At 32.7% G+C, this 22010-nt stretch overlaps 1 protein-coding gene across 1 annotated transcript in view; it reads left to right on the plus strand.

Moving 5' to 3' along the window:
* LOC117181186 (titin) overlaps positions 1–21527 on the plus strand; it is a 49310-nt gene extending 27783 nt beyond the window's left edge. Inside the window, exons 10-16 of the mRNA XM_033373754.1 lie at positions 836–994; positions 2134–2460; positions 4994–5357; positions 6762–6969; positions 13953–14136; positions 14262–14484; positions 14620–21527. Of these exons, the coding sequence (XP_033229645.1) occupies positions 836–994; positions 2134–2460; positions 4994–5357; positions 6762–6969; positions 13953–14136; positions 14262–14484; positions 14620–21527 (8373 nt within the window). The remainder of the gene's footprint in view (positions 1–835; positions 995–2133; positions 2461–4993; positions 5358–6761; positions 6970–13952; positions 14137–14261; positions 14485–14619) is intronic.
* The last annotated feature ends 483 nt before the right edge of the window (positions 21528–22010 follow it).

Consider the following 22010-nt stretch of genomic DNA (forward strand, 5'->3'; position numbering starts at 1 on the left):
GGACGTCCCAGCACGTCAACAACAGATGAAAGCGTTCAAGCAGTGGAAGAAATGGTGTTGAAAAATCGCCGAATTACCATCAGAGAAGTTGCTGAAGATGTTCGCATATCGGTTGGCTCATGCCATGCTATCTTTTCGGACGTTTTGGGCATCACGATAATGCACCTGCTCATTCATCGTTGCTTGTGAAAGATTTTCTGACCAAAAACAGCACCACAGTCATGCCTCAGACTCCATATTCACCGGATTTGGCCCCCAATGACTTTTTTCTTTTCCCAAAACTGAAGAGACCCATGAAAGGGCATCGATTTTCAACGATTGAGGAGATAAAAACTGCATCCCTGAAAGAACTCAAGGCTATACCACAAAATGATTATCAGAAATGCTTCGATGATTGAAAAAAGCATTGGCACAAGTGTATTATATCTAAGGGGGATTACTTTGAAGGGGAAAACATAAATATTGACGAATAAATGAATATTTTTTGAGAAAACTATAAAGTAACCTTATTTTTTGAACACACCTCGTATTGATAGGATGATTTCTTAGCCATTTAGACCATAATTTAATTCATAGACTAAATGTAAAAGTAACGTAGAAATTCTATTGATTGAACGTTTCAGGTTCTCCAATTACATTAATCTTAATTTTGATCAATAAAATATATTTTAATAGAATCAAATCAATTGCAATGTTGCACATTTATACATATCTTTATTAAGACCCCCAAACCAGGTTTCTAAAATATCAAATCAGTAAATTTAGTAGAGAGTCATCAAAAATATGTTTGTGGTCAAATCTAGAAAAATGATCTAATTGACTCTTTTAATTTCAGATTACAGCCCAAGAAGTTGGGCCTTCGACAAATTTATCAGCAACTGTTCCAGTAACGATATTTTTAAGAGATGTTAATGACAACTCACCAAAATTTGATATTGAATTTTATGAAGTCGAAATCTCAGAAAATTCGACAGTAGGGACAAAAGTAGTTCAGGTAAATATTAGTTACATACTTTATATTCTTAAAGCAAGCACTGATTGAAACCCTAAGTTATAAAGAATCGGGTTCCATAAGAAAAATTTGAAAATTTCGGGTATGCATCTTTATTTTATACAATAGTATTTCTTTACCGATTTTAAAGTTTCTTTGAATTGAAGCTAATTAAATTTCAAAGAGGCCTGTGGAAGCTAATTTTTCTTAAATTTGATTACTTTGTCTTTTGAGTAAAAAAAGAAATACGAAAAATAATAATTTTGTATATTTATACTACCTAATTTAATCTTTTTATTTATATTTTCTCGAAAACATATATAATTTTTACATACAAGGTCTTTCTGCAAAACTCCCATTTTCGAAAGAACTCTTCAAAGTCAACTATCGGAATAGCTAACAGCTGCTTCGACGCAATTTGATCCAACTTAAAGGATAGGATACTTTTTATCTCGTTTAATTGCTTCAATACTTTATATTGCAAATTAATTTTTTTTTGTATACTCCACAAGTTTCTAACAGAAGGCGGTGTAAGTTAGATTGTTGACCGACACTTCAACATTTTACGTTATCTAGGTGGGGTAAGCAGCCAATAGATGGAGCCAAGTTTAGTATAATATAAATTCAACATATTATAACTGAGCCACAGCAATGCGTGGCCGGGTTTGCTAGCATATGATAAAAATGAAGTTTCATGGAGAGTTTATGTACGAATTTTATGAGTTTTTGAGAAAATGCTAATAAAATAAGCAAAGTTGGTTGGACAAATATTAAAAATTGAGGTTTTTGTAATTTTTCAATCCTAAGAACAAATTTCTCGAAAGTTTTTTGAAATCTGCCTGAACAGACCTTTAGAAATTTAGTCAGCTTTAAGTTAGAAAAATCAAATTGTAACTTCACTTCATCAATTAAAGTTATGGGATACATAATTTGTAATTTAAAAGACAGCCTTGGCGATTTCAAAGAGCTGTTAAATTTATTTTCGACATGACATATCCCATATTTTATGGCGCCTAAACACAACTGAGGGTAATGTTTAACCGATTTCAATTTTAGAGTTTGTTAAAGAGAAAGAATTGAGGCTAAAAATTGTACTGATTTTGAAGATATTATATGAATGTCTGGTTTATTTTCAATCTCAGGTTCATGCAACTGATAAAGATTCCGGATTGTATGGAATGGTTCTGTATACTAGAATCACGGGACCTGGTAGCGAAGCATTTACAATGGATCCCAATACCGGAGTAATATCCGTCGCTATGGGGAGTAAACTCGATCGAGAATTGACTTCCCGATTACACTTGTCAGTGGAAGCACGAGACGAGGTTGGCAGAGGTCTCAGAGGCGTTGTTCCTCTGATCGTAAACTTGTTAGATGTTAATGACAACGTTCCAATATTCGATAAACCTAGTTATGAGTTCACACTTAATGGAGAACTGACCAATTTTTCCATGCCAGCTTTCCTAAAGGTATTCGAATCTTAAATCTTATTCCAAATTCTAAATGATTAGTCAAGGTAGGTACCATGCGCCTAGAAATAAGGACTTCGTAGCATATTAAGATGTTAATCAGGTCGTTCCTAACTGCCCTCTTTCTCTATCACTTCCCACCTCTCTTCTATCCTATTATGTTTTTTTCGATTCTATTCTGCACGATCATATTTAATCATCTCCTTCACTCCAGTCCCACTCTTTTACTTCCCCACTCCCTCCCTTTCAGTTCCCTCTCATCTCTTCCTTTTTCTTATCCCTAATCTACATCCCCTACTATCCCTCACTGACTACTTCCCCTTTCATATCAGTCTTCACGAGCCCTCCCAAACCCCTTTTCGATTTCCCTCACCCCCTCATCCTACTCTCCCTATCCACTCCTACTTCCCTCTCCTATGTTTACTTACTCCTACATCTTCTCATCTCTATTTCTACTTCCCCTTCTCATCCCTATCTCACTAGTACCTCCACTCGCATTCCCTCATTCCCGTCTCCAGCCTGGAAAAAATTTACAACAGACGGACAGACCGAAACAATGTGCCAAAAAGCATTTTTTTGACAAAAAATGCTCGACAATTCAATTTTTAATAGAATTTGATGTATTTTTCATTTACCATTAGGATTCCAGGCATAACATACAACTGTTACTTTTTCATTTTAGCCGAAGCAAGCATTTTTTATAAAAGCAATTATATTGTTATATAAATTTTTAATTGTGCCACTGCTCTAAACATGTTCAAATTCAATAAAACAAGGCGCATGATTTGCAATTTTAGAAATTCAGTTCTTACAAAAAAATATGCGAGAATATAATTTAAGATTACGATTATTTAAAAATAGCTGCTCCTTTTCAGTTAATTCAAAAATTAATTAATTTTTTCTAAATCAACTAAAAATATCCTACTAATGACTTTTTATTGTCATATTTTCCAAATTCACGGAAAATGTTAATTATTTGAATAACTTTCATAAACAAACTTCTATTTTTACCTTTTTCCAATGAAAATGATCAATTTTCGCACGGAATTAACTAATCATGTCGTATCATTGACTCGTTAATGTCATATTCCCAGAAATGACAAAACCTGTTAATTATTTAAACAATTTTTATAATTAAGTGGCGATTTTTGACCGTATTTTATAAAATAAACTTTTTTGCGTAATCGATTCATAATTCTAGAATTATATAGATGATTTGAAGGGTGTCACGGTTACTTGTAAAAACTGAAATGACTTTTGTCCTACGGTTTAATCAAATCGTATTAAAATGAACATCCTCTACATCAGCGTGACAGTAGCAGTTCTTGACAAGTTTTGTTTTGCTTGTTTTATATTGTACATTTTTAAGTTTTTGAACTTAATTTACATAAGAAAAATAACTTAAAAATTTTTTAAACATATAACATGAAACAACAAAAAAACTTTTCAATAACATCTAATTTCACGACGGTGAAGAGGCTTGAATATTGTTTATAATAATAATAATAATAATAATAATAATAAATCTTTATTATGTTCCACGAGATATGTACATAAGCTTACAGAAAGAGATAGGCGAGTGGACATAAAAGGCCGAGGTTCAGCCTTAAAATAAAAATTGTTGCAATAATAAAAAAATTTTGTCATTTTAAAAATATAGCAGCATCCTATCCTATTTATGGAAAAGATATAGGAATGGATTTTTTATAATAATAGTTCAAATAATTAACATTTACTCTCAATTTGAAAAATATAACCATAGAAAGTCATTGGCAAGATATTTTTAGTACATTTCTTTTTCAAAAATTCGACTGTTCATGAGAAAAAGATTGAAATATTTATATGATTACAGATGTTCACTATTCATGGAAAAATCATAAACATGGCAATTTGTTCATAATGATTGTTTAAATAAATTCATCTCTATTGAATTACAAAATATGACTCTAAAAAGTCGCGTAAAAGACTTTTCTAGTTTTTTCTGCTAAAAAGTTGGGCATATACATTCTGAAATTTTGAAACTGTATATTTTTCTACCGAGATGATTTAGATAATAAAAAAGAGGAGCTTTTTTTTAACTATTCGTAACCCTGTATTCGTTTCCCTTAAATGATATAAAAAAAATTTAATTCAACTACTAATCATTGCAAATCACGAAAAAATAAAACTTGATCATTAACTTGTTTATAACATTATAAGCAATTGTTTACTCCAACTCTCTATAAATGATTGACATATAGTTATCATAATGATTTCACCTCTGTTTGAATTATTTTGTGAATTTTAAGAGCAATGGCATACTTAAAAAGTTATTTTTAAAAATTTCATTCGTTGTTAAAAAAAATCTGTTAATTTTGCTAAAAGAGAAAATTATTAAGGACACATTATGCTTGGAAGTCTTAATCATTTTATAAAAATACATCAAAATCTGTTCAAAGTAGAGTTTGCTCTATTTAAAATGCCACACTCAATTGCATACGAAATTCGCCAGTTTTGTTTGCCCAGGGAAATAATAGCGTTCCATGGATTTCAGGCGACTGATGCTGATGCGGAGCCTCCGAACAATGTAGTGCGATACGAAATAATACACGGGAACTACGACAACAAGTTTTATTTGAACGAGGTCACGGGAGAATTGGTTTTACGAGATCCTGTTAACAAAACAAGATACATTAGGCAGAACACTTACCCAAAGAGTGCCAAGGAAAAGAATTCAAGAACTCTAGAGCCTGATGGAAAGATAATAAAAAATGCTTCAGAAATTGTTAAAATCTTGGAGAGTACAATTCAGGGTTACAAAATTAATAAAACTATGGATGCAAATAATGAAGATGTTCGAACCAAAAGAGCTGAGGAAGGCGCCCTTTTCACTTTAACTGCAAGGGCTTACGATTTAGGTAAATATTTTTTCTCACACGTAGAGCCAATTTCCAAGAAAATAACTTTTGGTGAAATTGTATGCGTTTGAATTATATGTGTTCAATTTTTTATTTGTGACATGAACGTTTAAATAAGGGTATGTAAATTTGACATAAATGTTATATAAGTGTTACATAAATGTTACATATAGGTTATATTAAGGTTACATATATTTTACGGAACTGTTGCCTAACTTTGACATACGATTTATAGAACTTGTATGAATCCGTAACATAATACAGTATTTAAAAATTCTAGTGACTGATTTAATTTTAGAGCAAAATCAAATTTCTATGGAAACCATTCAGATGAAATTTTTTAAGACTAGATTATATTTGTTGAACTTTTTATTTATTAACTAATCGTTGATTAAATGTAAAATTATTATTACCCAAAAGTATAAATGAATTTAACATAAATAGTACGCAAATCATACGCAAATGTTAGATAAATGTTATGTGACTGTTACATAAATGTTACATGAATGTTATGCTAATGATACATAAATGTTTCTTAAATGTTACATCAGATTTTGGAACTTGTATGAATCTGTAATATAGCACAGTATTTACACAATCTGATTACTGATTGTGATGAAAAACAAAAACAAATTTCCATGAAAATCACTTTAGATGAAATTTTATGCGACTAAATTACATTTGGTACATTTTTTATCCATTAAATAACAGTTAAATTAATGTAACATAAGTCTCACACAAATTTCACATAGACCTATCATAAATGTGACATAAATATGACATAAATGTTACGTAGATGTTACATAAATTCTTCAATAATGTTGCATTAATGTTACCTCAATGTAACATAAATGTTGCAACCATGTTGCATAAACGTAATGTAACTGTTTAGCAAATATTACGTCAGATTCATAGAAAGCATATGCATATGTAAGATAGCACAGTATTTAAACATTCTGGTGACTGATTGTGAATTAAAAACAAAAATAGGTCTCCATAAAAATCAATCGTAATGAAATTTTATTTGAATAAATTATATTTGGTATTTTAATTTTGTTTAATGACCCTACTATAAATGTTACATAAATATTACATAAACGTACATATATGTACATAAATGCGACATAAGTGTTACATTAATGTTACCTAAATGTAATACAAATATTACATAAATATTACGTAAATGCTACGGAAATGTAACGTAAATGTTACGTAAATATGGCATCAATGTTACGTAAGTTTTATAGAACTTGTATGCATTTTTCATATGACACAGGATTTAAACATCTTGGTGACTGAGTGTACTTTGTAAACATCAAATTCAGGAGCCAGAATATTTTTAAATGATTGTTAATAATGTCAGCGTAATGTGTAAAATTGAAAAATGTTTTTGGCAAACCCTAGGAGTGCCACATCTTTCAAGTCAAACGCGAATACGAGTGTTGAGAGGAGCTGTGATGGGAGTTCGTACTGTACTGTTTGTAATGCCTGAAGAACATCCGGATCCGGAGAAAACTGCCGACACATTAGCTGCCATTACTGGGGGACGAGTTATTATTCTGGCGATTCGACCCTACATTCCGCAGCCAAGTGATTCTGACGGTGGAAAAAAGTAAGTTTTACCTCCATTCACAGTATAAATGACTATTTGTAAAGCTACATAGGAAATGAAACGTAATAAATGTCATATAATCGTTACATAAGTATATACAAAACTACTTTGCTACTGCAAGTTATCGCTATTCGAATGAATGTTAAATAAGCGTTATATAAAAGTATTATAATTATTGCATAAGTTTTATTTAATACTTCTACAACTGCAGCATATCTCTTATGTACCATCTATATAAATTTTATGAAGTGAAACTATTTTTACTGAAGACATGTTTTAAATAATTTAGTGTCAAGTTAAGGTTAAGGTTAATTGGTTAATCTATATTGAAGGAGCCGTTCAAAAAATACTTCAGGCTATTTTTGAAACTTTTTGCACCCCTCCCCATCTTTGTTGCAGATTATCATACGAATCTTAAACCCTCCAGGTCGACGTCACAAATATCCCCCCTCCCCCATTGTTTGTCATTTTTTTTTCTTCGATTTCATTTCATAACTGCCAAAAATTTGAAGGTGGTAATACCATTTTTCTCCAAAAAATACTAATTTTTAAGAAAAATAGTCGAATTCTCAACCAAAGAGAAAGAATAGGTAAAAATTTAAGAAATTTAAATTAGATTAAAATCAAATTTAAAATGTTACTTAACGTCCAATAATCAAGTTAAATCCTACACTGAAAGAAATATATTGCTGGTACAATCATATTGCGCGTTATATCAGCCATCGCTATGTCTATTCCAGCCATATAGATTGCTGCTCTAACCCGCAATATAACTATATCAGCAACTCATTTCTTTCAGTGCAGAATTCCTGAAAATAAAAAGAAGAATCCAGCGAACAAATTTGGATAATCAATATAAAATGTTCCTATTATAATTTGAAAACGATAGAAAATTTTGCTACGAAAGAAAAGAAAAATATTCTATTTGGGACAAAAAATAGAAAAGCGGAAAGAAAAATGAGAAGGCAACCAACCAAGTCCCCTTCCTTCCCTTTTTTAATTCTTTCGTCTTTTTTCTTTTTATTATTATCAAAACACAACGAAAAAACATTTGTAGAAAATAGTCACCAACGTTGCAGCACTCATACAGCACCTTTATTAAGATGGAAGAATAAAGAAATAAGAATTCGAGCAGACAGGAACCGCAACGAAACAACGATGCTTTCTCCCTGACATCCGAGAAACAAGTAAGGGTCAAGATGTAAAAAAACATATTTTGATTTACTAAATGAAAATCCGGTATAACAATTAAAAACAGACACTTTCAAGAAGCTTGACAATTGAAGGAAGAAAGGATTTTGAGTAAAAGATATAAGATAAAATGATATCAATACTGAAGACACAGGTTTTGCCTGATGTTATGGGTTTGAGAAAGATTCACAAAGATGGCCATCCTTTGAGAACAGTTATTTCAACTAATAATGCGGTCACTGCATTCTCGAAACAAAATTTTAATTTGATTCTCAAAGAGTCCATCACAACCCCAAAACACAATATTAAAAATAACTGGTAATTTGAAAAATTATTATTTAAAAAACGAGTCCGGATGACCATGTAATGATTTCTTTGGATGTTTTTGCAATGTTTCCCTAAAAAAATAATATTCTTATTTTAAGTATTTATTTATTTTTTTTCGCATTTTAAGCCCAACTTGGTTTTTGGGTGTCAGAGAGATAAGGCATTGTGGTTTCGTTTCTGTTCCTGCCTGCTCGAATTTTTTTATATTTTGTTTTCCTTGATGAGAGTGCTGTATGTGTACCGAAACGTTGATGATTATTTTTTTACAAACGTTTTTTTTTTGTGATTAAAAAAAATGAAAATGATGAAATAAGTAAAAAGAGAAGTTAGGAGAATTGGTTGGTTGCCTTCTTATTTTTCTTTCCTCTTTTTTATGTTTTGTCAAAAAAAAAATTTTTCTTTTCTCTTTTAGGGCAATTATCTTTTCCAAATTACAATAGGAACAGCTTATGGTGGTTGTCCAAATTTTGTCCTTGGATTCTTGTTTTTACTTTTATAATTCTACACATTGAATGGAATAGATATATTTTTAGTCAAAGAATTTTCATTTTTAACAATAAAATAATAAGGATCCCAGTGGGCACAATATTTTAGAACGTAATTGGAACGTCCTTAAAACGTTTTTTGGACGTAAAAGTCAAAAGACGTCATCCGAACGTTTTAAAAACTGTCCTCAGTCAGGCCAAATAATATTCCTCAAACGTTTTATGTTCCAATTACGTCTTTGAAACGTCTCTGGAAAATTGTATGTTTATGGAACGTTATATGAACTGACTTAGGACATTTTTAAGACGTTCTAAAGATGTTCTTTGACGATTGTGCCCACTGGGATATTTAAATAGTTTAATTTTCTACAAAAAAAAAAATAAAACTAAATATTAGGAAATTTAAAAGAAATTAAAATCAAATTTAAGATCTTATTTAACGTCCATTAATCAAGTTAATGTGACAAATTCCAAAAAATAATACCAAAAATCTAACGACCAAATTTTGGAGAACCACCACAAAATATTCTTATTGGCACCTGAAAAAGGCAAAAAATTTTCCTAAAAAATAAAAATTGTTCAATTTTCAAACAAATAATAAAATAAATACTGAACTAAAAGACATTAATTCTATACGAAAAATATATTAGTAGACTTTTGAATTAAAAAAAGGCTTTACTTTTAATGAAAAATAGTTTTATTTTTTTATTGGGTCATATTCATTCAGTTCCCATTTCAGTGAATCCACGTGAAAAAGGATAAATTTCTAGAAAATAAGGGAAACAAGAGTAATTCTTTTGAAACATTTAAAAATATTTTGTGGCATAAAATATAAAATTCATTTTAGATAAATAAATGACGGTTCCCCTGCTTACCCTCATCTTGATAACATGAATAATGCAGACCGACTTTTTGACTACTGAACCTTCATAAACTGTCTGGCTAGAGTGTATAAATTGCGTAGTAGATAAAAGCGGGTTTGGTCAGCCAGTCGATTCGATGTACCAAACGTGTTAATGGTCCGTATCGAATTCGTCACTTTCGAACATGCAGATGACAAATGTTGTTCCCTTTCATGATGTCAAATTTTATGATAAATACATAGATATATTCATAATATATTTTCATATCCCAGAGTTCAAACAATGAAAGAAAAAAGGGCGAGGGTAACTTTTGTCTGGTCACATAAAACTTTTACTACCTGAATTTCCAGCTTGCTCTACTGTCACTCTGAGTAAGGGAACCCGAAACCTCGTGTAAGGGTTCTAATGGACACTGACAGCAACATCGAACTCCACTCTATTTTTGCTTTCAATCATACTACTTTGAGAATATTCTACTTTCAATTAAGTAAGAGATCTTACCTAAATTACGTAACAGTAAAAAACATTTAGAAATTCGAAAATGAAACAAATAACTCGGGACAATTTTGTACAGAAATTTAATATGATTGTAACTTTAGGCGCTAAAGAAACCTGGTGAGTGAAAAACGAATGTAGCCAACAGCAATTTAAAGAAAAGTCAGGAAATTTTATTAGTCGGGGAAAATTCGGGGATTTAAAAAATCTTGCAAAAATCAGGACATTTTCATAATTTAAAATAATTTTTAGGTATAATAAGTGTTAAATTTTTCTATTTTAATTAAAAATTGTATTATTCCGTTTGTGAAAGATTCTAGGTTGAGAATGTTACAAGTTTAAGATTATGGTCTTTAAATATTAATGCTCAAGGTAAATGAAAATTAAGTCGGGAAAAATTAGGAAATTTTTTAAATAAGATCTTGCGTTAAGCCCGATACAACATTCTGATTAGTAATTTATTTGCCTTGTATTTATATTCCTTATCGTTTGCAGTTACTTCCTTGTGAAGATTATCTTTTTAGTTATAATTTTATTATTTATTGTATATTCAACAATTTTGTGAGAAAGTAATTCTTTTTGGTGGAAAATTCGTGTTTTTGGATTAAAAATTCAAAGATTTTGTTATAAAATTTACTTTTCGCTTAAAATTGATATTTCGGTGTTAGAAAGTCAACTTATATATTTTTAAAATAAATATTAGACTAATTTTTGAAAATCTATCTTTTTGATTTAAAAATTCATCCAATTTAGTGGAAATTGCATCTTTCTCGGATAAAAATGTAACTGTTTGGTTGAGAATTTAACAATTTTGCTAAAAATTCATCCGTTTGGGTTGAAAATTTAACCGCTTTCTGGAAAATTCGTGTTTTCTGGTTCAAAATTCAACTATTTTTGTAGACAATCTACTTCTTGTTTGTAACTTATATTTTGATGTTAAAAAGTCAAACTAAAATCTTTTTTTGGATGAAAATTAAAATATTCTTTTCTGAACATTTTTCTTTATGATTTGAAAATTCATCTTTTTCAGTAAAAGTTTCATCTTTCTTGATTAAAGATGCAACTGTTTGGTTGACCATTAATCTTCTTTGTTTGAGGATTCAACTTTTCTTTCTTAATTTTATTTGAACAACTTTGTTAACAAAAGAAAAAACATTTTTTGTTGCAGATTCATCTTTTTAGTAGAAAATGAATCTCTTTGTTTGAAAATTTGACTATTTTGGAGAAACTTAAATTGTTTGCTGAAAATTTATATCTTTTCGTTGAAAATTCCATTTTTTTACAAAAAATTCGTCTTTTGGCTTGAAGGTTCAACACCTTAGGTGAACTTTTTTTTTAAACTGAAAAATCTTTATTTGTTGAAAATTCGTCTTTTTGGTTCTAAGAATAATATTTTTAAACAAAATTTTCTCTTTTTTAGTTGGAATATCAACTATTGCACTTTTCGTTGAGAATTCATCTTTTTAGGTTACAAATTCAATTACAGTGAAACTCTTCTATAGCGCCGATTTTGGGGCTGACGATGGGTGGGAAGTAACTCATTATAGCCCGCTCCGCTTTTGTTTGTTCACGCCTGTAGGCTTGCCTCAGTGACAAACGCAGACCCCGCACACACCGTGCAACTCCTGTTACAACTACCTGCGGCGCGGCGTAGATTCTCGGAAGGGCTATACAAAGGAGGGCTATTAAAGGGTCAGGGAAAATGAAAAATTGGTCAAGAAAAAATCAGTGAATTTTTAAAATGAAGTCTTCAGCCTGGAAAGCACGAATTGTCTTAAATAACGTACAACAAATTGCCATTAGTTTCAAGTTCCATATCTTATAATTTCTGGGAACCTCACATTACGGATAGGAAGAAGGGGAGGGAGGGGTCATGAAGAGTGCCCATAATTCGTTACTGAATGTAAGTACGGCCCTTAAGAAAAATCGAACTTATACTCTTGTCATCTCATGTCTTCTGGCTGTTTTTAAGCTCTTTCTTTATGAATAAATTTTTAATTATCTTCAATTAAACACTTAATAAAAAATAAATAATGGTCAGTCCATTAAGAAAATTGTATTGCCCTTTTGTGTGCACAACAAACTTTATGCAAGCAATTCTTTTCATTTGTATATGCTGATGACGTATTGCATGCCTTGTACAACTTTTAAGACACAAAATTTGTTTTGCGTAACTTTTTCTGTTATATTTTTCAACTTTTTTGACTTCCCTCATTTATAAACAATCGTTTCTTTTAGTAAATATTAATAATTAATCATTTTTGTTAACACAGATGCAGCTTTCTCTTACGAATGCAACGATACCAAAAACTTATTATTCATAAAAATGTCACTTATATATCTTTTAATTTGAATGGCAGAATTGTGCATATAATTTTCATTTTGTTTTGTTTTGAAATAACCATTTTTTACTTAAAATACTAATTTCCGGCGAAAAATAATAACATAATGCAAACCTTTCAAGAAATTCTAAATGTTGTTTAAATTATAATTTTTAAATATAATGTTTTACTGATAAAAATTACCATTTCCGATAAATAACACTGAAAAAATAAAAAATTGTTGAAGCTTGTAAATTTCATTATTTTAAAACAAAACTCTTTAATTTGAATTTAATGATTTTTGTTGGACAATACCAATTTTAGCTGTTGTGAAGTACACCAACATAACCTTAGGTTGTTAAAAATTGTGAATCTTCTGCAAATCTAATGATTTTTATTTAAAATAATAGATTTTCTTTAAAGATAGAACATGAATCTCTTAAAAATTGCAAATCTTGTCCGGAGTACAGTGATTTTTATTTTAAAATACCAATTTTTGGTGTACACCGGTAATCTGGCCTAAAACTGTTAAAAGAAAATGAACCTTTGAAATCTAATATTTTTTGTTCAAACATATGTACGCATTTTCGATTCACAACGCTAACAACCTACAATCATTGGAATTGGGAATCTAGATGAGGATCTTGGTATAAAAATGCTAATTTTTAGTGAAAATACTAACACAACCTAAATTTTAAGAAAGACAGGTTTTCCAAAACAATAATACGCCTGTTGGGTAGCTATGGCAGCGCCACCAATTTGGAACTATTGGGAAGAAAGTTGAATTTGAATTTAATTTTAACAAGAAATCTTATAGTAAATAACTAATTTTAGATCTCAGTATAGTATTTCTGAATGCAATAAATTTATATTAACTGCTCTTTTTCATTAACATTGCTCTAATAACTTCGAGATCACAGGCGTATTGCGAGATTTTAAAGACATGTCATTACACCACTTTTTTTCGATAGGATTCTGTAGAATTTATTATTTGAACAAATAATGATGCAATTGTCCATTACAATCATTTCTTTTTAATCGATTAAGAGAAGACTGAAATGAACTCTTTCGCTATCAAGATGAATACCTGATTGAAATATGTATATGGTTTAAACGATATATTAATTCTTATAAATGAATTATATATATACGCGTTTGTGCAATGAACTCATTCTAAAAACCAAAAGAAAGTACCTACATTCATTTGACGACAAATAATGTATCAGGAAATTTTCAAATTGATCTATTTTTAGCAATTTATTTAGGTTAATTGATTGATTGGAGTTGATTTTTTATTGCAGAAGTGTGATCGAGGCCCGTGTGGAGCAAAAGGGCTCAGGAACGTTAGTGGACATCGAGAAAATTAGAGACATATTAGCAATTAATGGAGTTGGGGTGATAAGTAAGATGGACCCCATTGATGGAACGTTACCAGAAGTCACCGCGAACAAAAATAGTTCTGTTTCGAAACAAAATGAAGCAGTAGTAAGTAAAAACGAATTTATTTTAAATTGTAGAAAGAAAACCCCAACAATAATATTTGGTCTTGGGATTAATGATGTTCCTGAAGCTCACTTTGGAGAAGTAAAGAGTTAAAAGTTTAATTCCAGACAGTTTACAAGACTGAGAACAAGCTCTTAACGGGGCTGCTGATTCTATTGGGTGTTCTTGTCCTCCTTGCGATCATATGTTTGATAATATGCTGCATATGTCCTGGATGTCCGTTTTACATGGAGCCTAGGAAAAGAAGAATTCATTCGAGTGAGACGCTGATTTATAGAGAGGATGGACGACCACATCGACATCTACGAAGAAAGCGTCCTATTCTAGAAGGTAAGCAGCACTGCGCACGTGTAGAACTCACTAGTTGGTACTACGTGCATGTAGAGTTCTCCTGCTTAAACTTCTGATTCCACATCCATAAAACCTAAAATAATATCTAATCAATTCGAAATTGACTATTTTCAGGTGTAATAACGGATTCCACCAAAAAGCAAGCTTGGAGTGCAGATCCCATGAAGAGAAACTGGCAGTTCAACCGACGAAACACGAAACAATACGGACTAGCATCTCTTCCAGGTGATGTGGTTCGAGAAATAGGAGTGGATATCGAACCAAAGAGGAACGCACTATCATTAAGATTACCAGAGAGTCCGATCCCAGTTCACAGAATCAGGGAATTTATTCGAAGGTCAGATGATGACAGGATATACATAGAGGATGTGGAAGCTCATGCTAGAAATTATGATGGAGTTGATGTAGATTCGATTCGCAGGCACGAAATTGCGAGAGGTTCAGATGTATCGCGTCAAAAACAACTGGCTAATCAGTACGCTAAGATTCGGGAACAACACTTCTTCAGAGAAGGAAATGCTGAAGTTATGAGATTGGTGACAAGAGGTCTGGATGAGGAACGAGTTCGAGCTCAAAAACGCGATCAGCTTCAAGGACAAGGTCAGGCTCATCTTCCAGCTACTCTAGTAATCGAGCAGCCCTCTCATCTTTACAGAAATGGAAAGGATATTTTACTACAAAGGTTTATTGAAGATCAAGAAATGCGACAAGATCTGCATGGTAGCAGACATGATATAGAAGGTGTTAGCATGGAATCGCACCAACACCTTAAGGAAATGTCACCAATAAGACAGGAAATTCTACTAATTCCTCAGAGGTTGGATCCTGATCAGAGATACCATTATGATGATTTGGGACCAGATTTTCAGCGACTGGTGATTGATCGAGAGAATTATGGAAAGAATAAAGAAAAGGAAGAGCACACAAAAGATAGTACAGGAAGTCAAGGTCCAAGAGAAGGAGGTGGAGAAACCTTGGCTAGTAATCCGGTATCCAAGATTGCTGGAAATTCAACAAATGATCGTATTCAGTCTAATGTGCAGACTTACACGATAAATGATGTTGAGCTAGTTAGACAAAATGCTCTTCTTACTAGATTACTTTTGGAGAAAGAAACGACCAGAAATGCTGGAGAAACTTTGTTGGATGTAAATTATCTTGAGACTCAGAGTCTTCCTGGTCAAGTAGCAACTGCAACTCAAACAGAAAGGTCAACCGCGACTCAAACTGATCGTCAAGTTCGTAGTAGAAGTGACAATGATGAGTCGGAAAATGACGATCGGTTAAGGAAAAAGACAAAGGTTAAGAAAAGATCCGAGGTTCAACCGAAACTGGTCAAGACGATTTGGATCAAGTCGACTATTCCGGAAGAGATACATCGAAAGGATTGTGATCACTCAAGTGATTGTCGGCAGAAGATCATTAACTCATGGGAAAATAAAAGAGCTTCAGTGTCGCCTGAGGTGCTTCAAGAAATTTCAGATTCATTAGATGAACAAGGAAATAGTAGTTCTCCAAGGGAATATGAGGAAAATGATTCGCTAAGGACTCATCAAAGTATTACTGGAAAGGAGAAGCTTAAAATATACGAAGGGAAAACTGATTCCACTTCTCCCGAAACAGAAAAAGAACGTTATTCGAAAGGTAGAGCTAAGAATGTTAAAGAGAAGTCTAGTTCTGTGGTAAGTACTGCTAGAAAAAAGGGAGAGCCTAGTTTTCATGTATTAGAAAAAGAGATCAGTTCCTTGCAAAAAAAGATTCGCACCTTTGGCCAAAGGAAATCTAAGAAGGTTGAGGAAGTAGATGAAGAAAATGATACTTTAGCATGTGATTCTAAGAAGGATGATAACAAGTTTAAAAAAATAAGAGATGAAAAGAAAGAAGAATTGAAACAGTATCTAGAATTGAAACTTGATAGAGACTTAAAAACTAATTTCTTAGCAAAGGAAATTGAATCGTTTCAGAAAAAGGAGGAAGAGGATAGGTTAAACAAGAGACCATTGAAGTATCAGCATTCCGTTCAAAACGTTAGCTTAGAAATTTCGGACCAGGAAGATTTTCCGGCGAAAGGAAAGAATTATGTAATAAAAAGGAGTAATGAGCAATCTAGTGCAAAAAAATCTTTTGGAAGCTTCAAACTTAAAAGACAATCTAGATTGCAGGTTTCAAGAGGAACAGTGAAAAATATTCTTTCTCGAACTAAGGAGGTTACAAAAAGGAAGGCTAAAGAATTGAAAAAGGAAGATAATTCGTCTGAAGATAAAAAACCGTCTGAAGATAGACGAAAGATTGGACGAGGGGAACTTGGAAAACAAGTTACAGAAGGCTGTAAAATATCTCTTAAGTCTAGCACTGATGTTTCGAAAAAAGCATATAAGATCGTTAGTACTCGGGTGGAAGCCCCTACTTCAAAGATGGTGCCCGACGAGAAAGAAAAAAAGTCAAAGGTTGCTGAAGGTGGGAAGCATAACGTTCAATTGGATAAGGATAGTCATGAAGTAGACGAAAAATTATCAGATCAGCAATCCATTCCTGGTGTAAAAAATACAAATTTTGTAGATCGAGAACCTCTTGTAACAACTAGTACTGAAAAATTGCCGATTGATCAACATCCTAGTAGAACAGATAGTGAAAAACAACAGGGTTTGAAACGGCAATCTGAAACAGGAGATGGAAGGCGTAAAAACATTTTGGGCGAGCAACATAATACAAAATATTTGAGGCGGGAAGAGTTAAAACAAGAATCTGCTACAGCAGATGGAAACAGGGTTTTGCATCATGAGCTTGCTTCAAAAGATAACGAAAGGGAAATGATTTTAAATCAAAGATCCCCTGTAACAGTTCAAAGTGGAAAACCCCCTTCAAATAAACAAGATATTACGATGGATGCAGAAAGTAAACATTCCTTAAAACAACAAGCTCTTGTTACAGGCGATAAGAGTTTGTCTTCTGTAACACAACATGATATAACAGACGACAACAGAAGATTGTTAACAGAACAAACCCTTGCATCTGAAGATATGAAATTTTATGTAGGTCCGCAATTTATAATAACAGATGAGGCTATAAAACCTTCTCTAGAACAGCAACTTGTTGCAGCATATGAAGATGAAAAACCTTCATTAGATCACCAATTTTCTGGAATAGCTGATTGCAGCAAACCTTTTTTACAGCAACAAATTAGTGCAACAGAAAGAACCAAAACGTTGTCAAATGAAGAATATATGGATACAAAGAAATCAAGTCCAAAACTTCAAAAGCTGATGCTGGAGGGAGATGCCATGAGACATAGAGATGCCTCTCAGAAGTCGACTGACACAAGTGAGGATACTAACTCTACAATTAAACGTCCTAATAGTGTTACACAAGAGAATAAAGCTGATACAGATTTACAATCCCCAACTTTAGATCGTAAAACTGAAAACGAAATTAAACACAGTGGAACATTATCAGGAAATGTGAGGGGAAAAAATAAGGAATTAGGGGAAAGTGAAGAGAATATGTCAGAAGATCAGGATTGGAAAAGAAAAATTGAAAAAAGAGATAAAACAGTAAGTCCTAACAGCAGTTCCAATATTGTCCATTCAAGAAGTCATGAGGTAGTATTTAAACTTAAGCAAGATTTTCCATACGTGAATTTACCTAAAAGTTACGCATGTAAAAAAATGGTTGTTAAACATGAAGATACTGAAAGAAAAAAAAGAGGACAATCAAATACAGTAGAAGATTGTATTCGAAATGAAAGAGTGGAATTAGAAGAAGAAAAGAGATTGGAGGGTGATATGAAAGTTGACAAAGAAGATAAAAAAGAAGTTGGTGTAAAAAAAGAAAGGAATAATGATATTCTAACAGAAAGTAAGGAAACTGTCGATGATACAAAAGTAACTGATGTTAAAACAAAACCAGAGGCTCCAAAAGTTCCAAGATTAACGATAACTGATGAAAAATCAGATCAAAATAAACAATCAACATCTTCTACTCCTAGCTCAACTGGAAAAGATATCATTTGTCGAAATGTAAATGTAGATCCTACTGTATCTGATAGTGGTACAACAAAAATGATACCTCCAAAGAAAAGAGATGAAAAATCAGAAATAGTAGAAATATCAGATGTTTCAGAAAAAGTAGTAACAGCTGATAATAAAAAAGATATGATAACAAAGATAGTAGATAAGTCTCCAGTATCTAAAGCATCAACTCCAAAGTCAAATTCTATATCTATGGAGTCAGATTTCACTGCCGAACCGGACCAAGGAACCATTTCTGATTCAGTGGTTAGCATGGACCAACAATTCACAACAAATTTAAACAACAAAACATCAGCTACACCCATTAGAATGAGTTTCCGAGATGAGGATCATGATCGAAAAATGGCTAAAGTTTTAGCAGAAGAACAACAGCGGTTACAAAGACTGGAACTTTTATACAAAAAATTCAATGAATCTGAAGACGATAGTGATTTCTCGACAGATAGTGATATGTCTAGTAAGACAATTTTCACAACACAACCTTATCGTACTCCTCGGCACTCGCCAACTAGAGAACTAACAGATGATGAGTTTAAAATAACAGATATCAAGGATGTACAGCAAATTATAGCACGCGATGATAAGAATGTGAAAAAAGATTCTGAAGCAAGCCCTCGAATCTTGCAAAAAGAAACTGGAGAAGTTACATTGGCAGGTTTTTATCAAAGAATACCTGAACAGGTTGCGGTTGCTATATATGATAAGAAAATAGATGTTAGGGAAGAAAGAGATTATCATAAACCTGTAGTAGTTGATTCACTGAAGAAACAGAATCCGAAAGAACCAAGCATTACACAAAAATCTGATGGTAGGATCGAAACCCGTCTAAGACCATCAAAAATGTTGGATCCAACATCTTTACCAGATAAAGTAACAAAAAACTCTCATCTTTCAAATGAAGAAGTAAGAGGAAAATCTAAATTCGTTAGGGATAAATCTCCCCTTGTTACTGAAGTTGAAAAAGGACCTCAGTATGCTAAAGTTCGGCAAGAGTTTTCCAAAATGGAGGGTTCAAAATCTATCCGGAAATCGAGAAAACAATCAGTTCCAAAGGAAATTACTAAGTCCCATATGTTAGAAGATAGCGCAAGAAGGGAGCCTAGGAGAAGACACAAATCGCCAAAGGGAATAGAGATCGAAAAACCTAAAGGTACTGAAAAATTTAATACAAAAGATTCCGAACCTAGGAAGATGATTTCGAGAAGAGAGGAAAGGAAGTTTCCTCTTGATAAAGCTGCTTCAATCACTAATATTGAGAAACAGCCGAAGAAAGAAACACATCCAAGAAAGATAGACAGAAGCTTTTCATCACATAAAGAAGTGAAAACACATCTTTCTGATGAAGAAATCAGAAGTCCTCAAAAGTTGCCAATAGTTGTAAAAAATGAACAAGAGCCAGATCAGGATAAGAAACAATCTCCTAAATCGCCCAGAAGGGAATTAAGAAAACCAGTTGAAGAAACGCAACAAAAAGCAGAGGCTGATTACAAAGCTGATCATCCTCAGCAACTAAACATAAAGAAATCAAAAACAGTCAAAGATATGAAGGACAGCAGCTTGCCTCCACGTAAAGAAGTGAAAACACATATTTCTGATGAAGAAATCAAGAGTCGTGATGAGTCGCCAATAGCTATAAAAGAAAAAGTAGAGCTAGGTCAGGATAAGAAAGAATTCCATAAATCGCCCAGAAGAGAAGTAAGAAAACAAGTTGATGAAATGTTACAAAAAGTAAAGCCTGATAACAAAGATGATCACCCTGAGCAACTGCAAATTACGAAATCAAAAATAGTCAAAGATCAGAAGGACATAAGCTTGTCACCACGTAAAGAAGTGAAAACACATGTTTTTGATGAAGAAATCAGGAATCGTGATCAGTCGCCAATAGCTGTAAAAGAAAAAGTAGAGTCAGTTCAGGATAAGAAACAATCTCATAAATCACCCATAAGAGAAGTAAGAAAATCAGTTGATGAACCGTTACAACTAGTAGAGGCTAACCACAAAGATGATTATCCTCAGAAACTGCACATTACGAAATCAAAAACAGACAAAGATCAGAAAGACAGAAGCTTGTCACCACGTAAAGAAGTAAAAACACATCTTTCTGATGAAGAAATCAGGAAACGTGATAATTCGCCAGTAGCTGTAAAAGAAAAAGTAGATCCAGCTCAGGATATGAAACAATCTCATAAATCGCCTAGACGGGAACTAAGAAGACCAGTAAGTGAATTGTTACAAGAAGTAGAGGTTGATCATAAAGACGATCATCATCAGCAACTGCACATTACGAAATCGAAAATAGACAAAGATTCAAAATCTGATTCAGGGAAGGAAGAAGTCGTCAAAGCACAATCCAGGTACATGTCCTGGTACAAGCAGAAAAGGGAAGAAATGGAAAAGAAGAGATTGGATAGGAAACTTGCAGAAGAAGAGGAACAAAGACCTCGTTGGATGAAAAGGTTAAGGGTCGCCAAACTAAGGGAACCTTCTACCAAACCAACTGAAGCTCATCCAGATGTAACTACAAAACCAAAGCAAAAAGTAAAACCTTCTGTTAATGTTGAGTCTGAACAGCTGAAAGCCATTGTTCGTCAAGGTAGAAAGATGAGAAAGGCTGAAGGACACAAGGAAGATCTTACTGTTCAGATTTTTGCTCCTAAGAAACAACCTCCAGCTCAGGAAAGTTCAATGCAACCAAATCCAAAGCATCCTCTGATACAACATTCAGAATACAAGTATGAGAAGATTCCAATTCCTTTTTATCTGCATCCTCCACCAGTTCCTCATCCATCACCGCAATTGTCTCCGGAACATTGTCCCAATAAAGAACCAAGGAAAACTGATGATGATTTAGATTCTGGAATTGCTGTTTCTCTACAAGGAAGCACGAGACTTAGACATCAGCAGCTGTTGGAGAAGAAGAGTGTGTTCGATATTGCCTATAATGAGGCTGCACCTTCGCATCTTCGTTCAGATAGCAGTACACCTCCATCTTGAATAGGACTTTCATTTTTGTAAGTAGCATAGTTATGTCATTACGGTACCATTGACTGACCGAAGAAGGTTCAGTTTGATGCTAAGTTTCGAACTTCTCCTGACATTACTAATAATCTTATTCTGTCAGGAAGTGGCGCCACAATGAGATACCAGCACTACTTTTGTACATTTTTTGATGATTTTGTAGGTCCTTTCAATGAACTGATAAAAAATATTTGTTAAATCTATTAATGGAATTAATATGAAATTAATTATCAGATGTGGTCAGATTAAATTATACTGTGGGCAAATACTTTTCATGGAAGAATATTTTCTTTTAGTATATAGATATTAGAAAACATGTCAACTGTTGATGTTTCAGTCTGCCCATGATAGTAGGATAAGGAAGTGTAATTTTCAGTGCCTTAAGAAAAAAGCTCATTCAATAAATTCCGCGGTATATGTGAAAGTCGCTAGACTCCATTAAAAATATTTTGAAATTCA

The sequence above is a fragment of the Belonocnema kinseyi genome, chromosome 10 (genome assembly GCF_010883055.1).
Source record: "Belonocnema kinseyi isolate 2016_QV_RU_SX_M_011 chromosome 10, B_treatae_v1, whole genome shotgun sequence".
NCBI classification, from domain to species: domain Eukaryota; kingdom Metazoa; phylum Arthropoda; class Insecta; order Hymenoptera; family Cynipidae; genus Belonocnema; species Belonocnema kinseyi.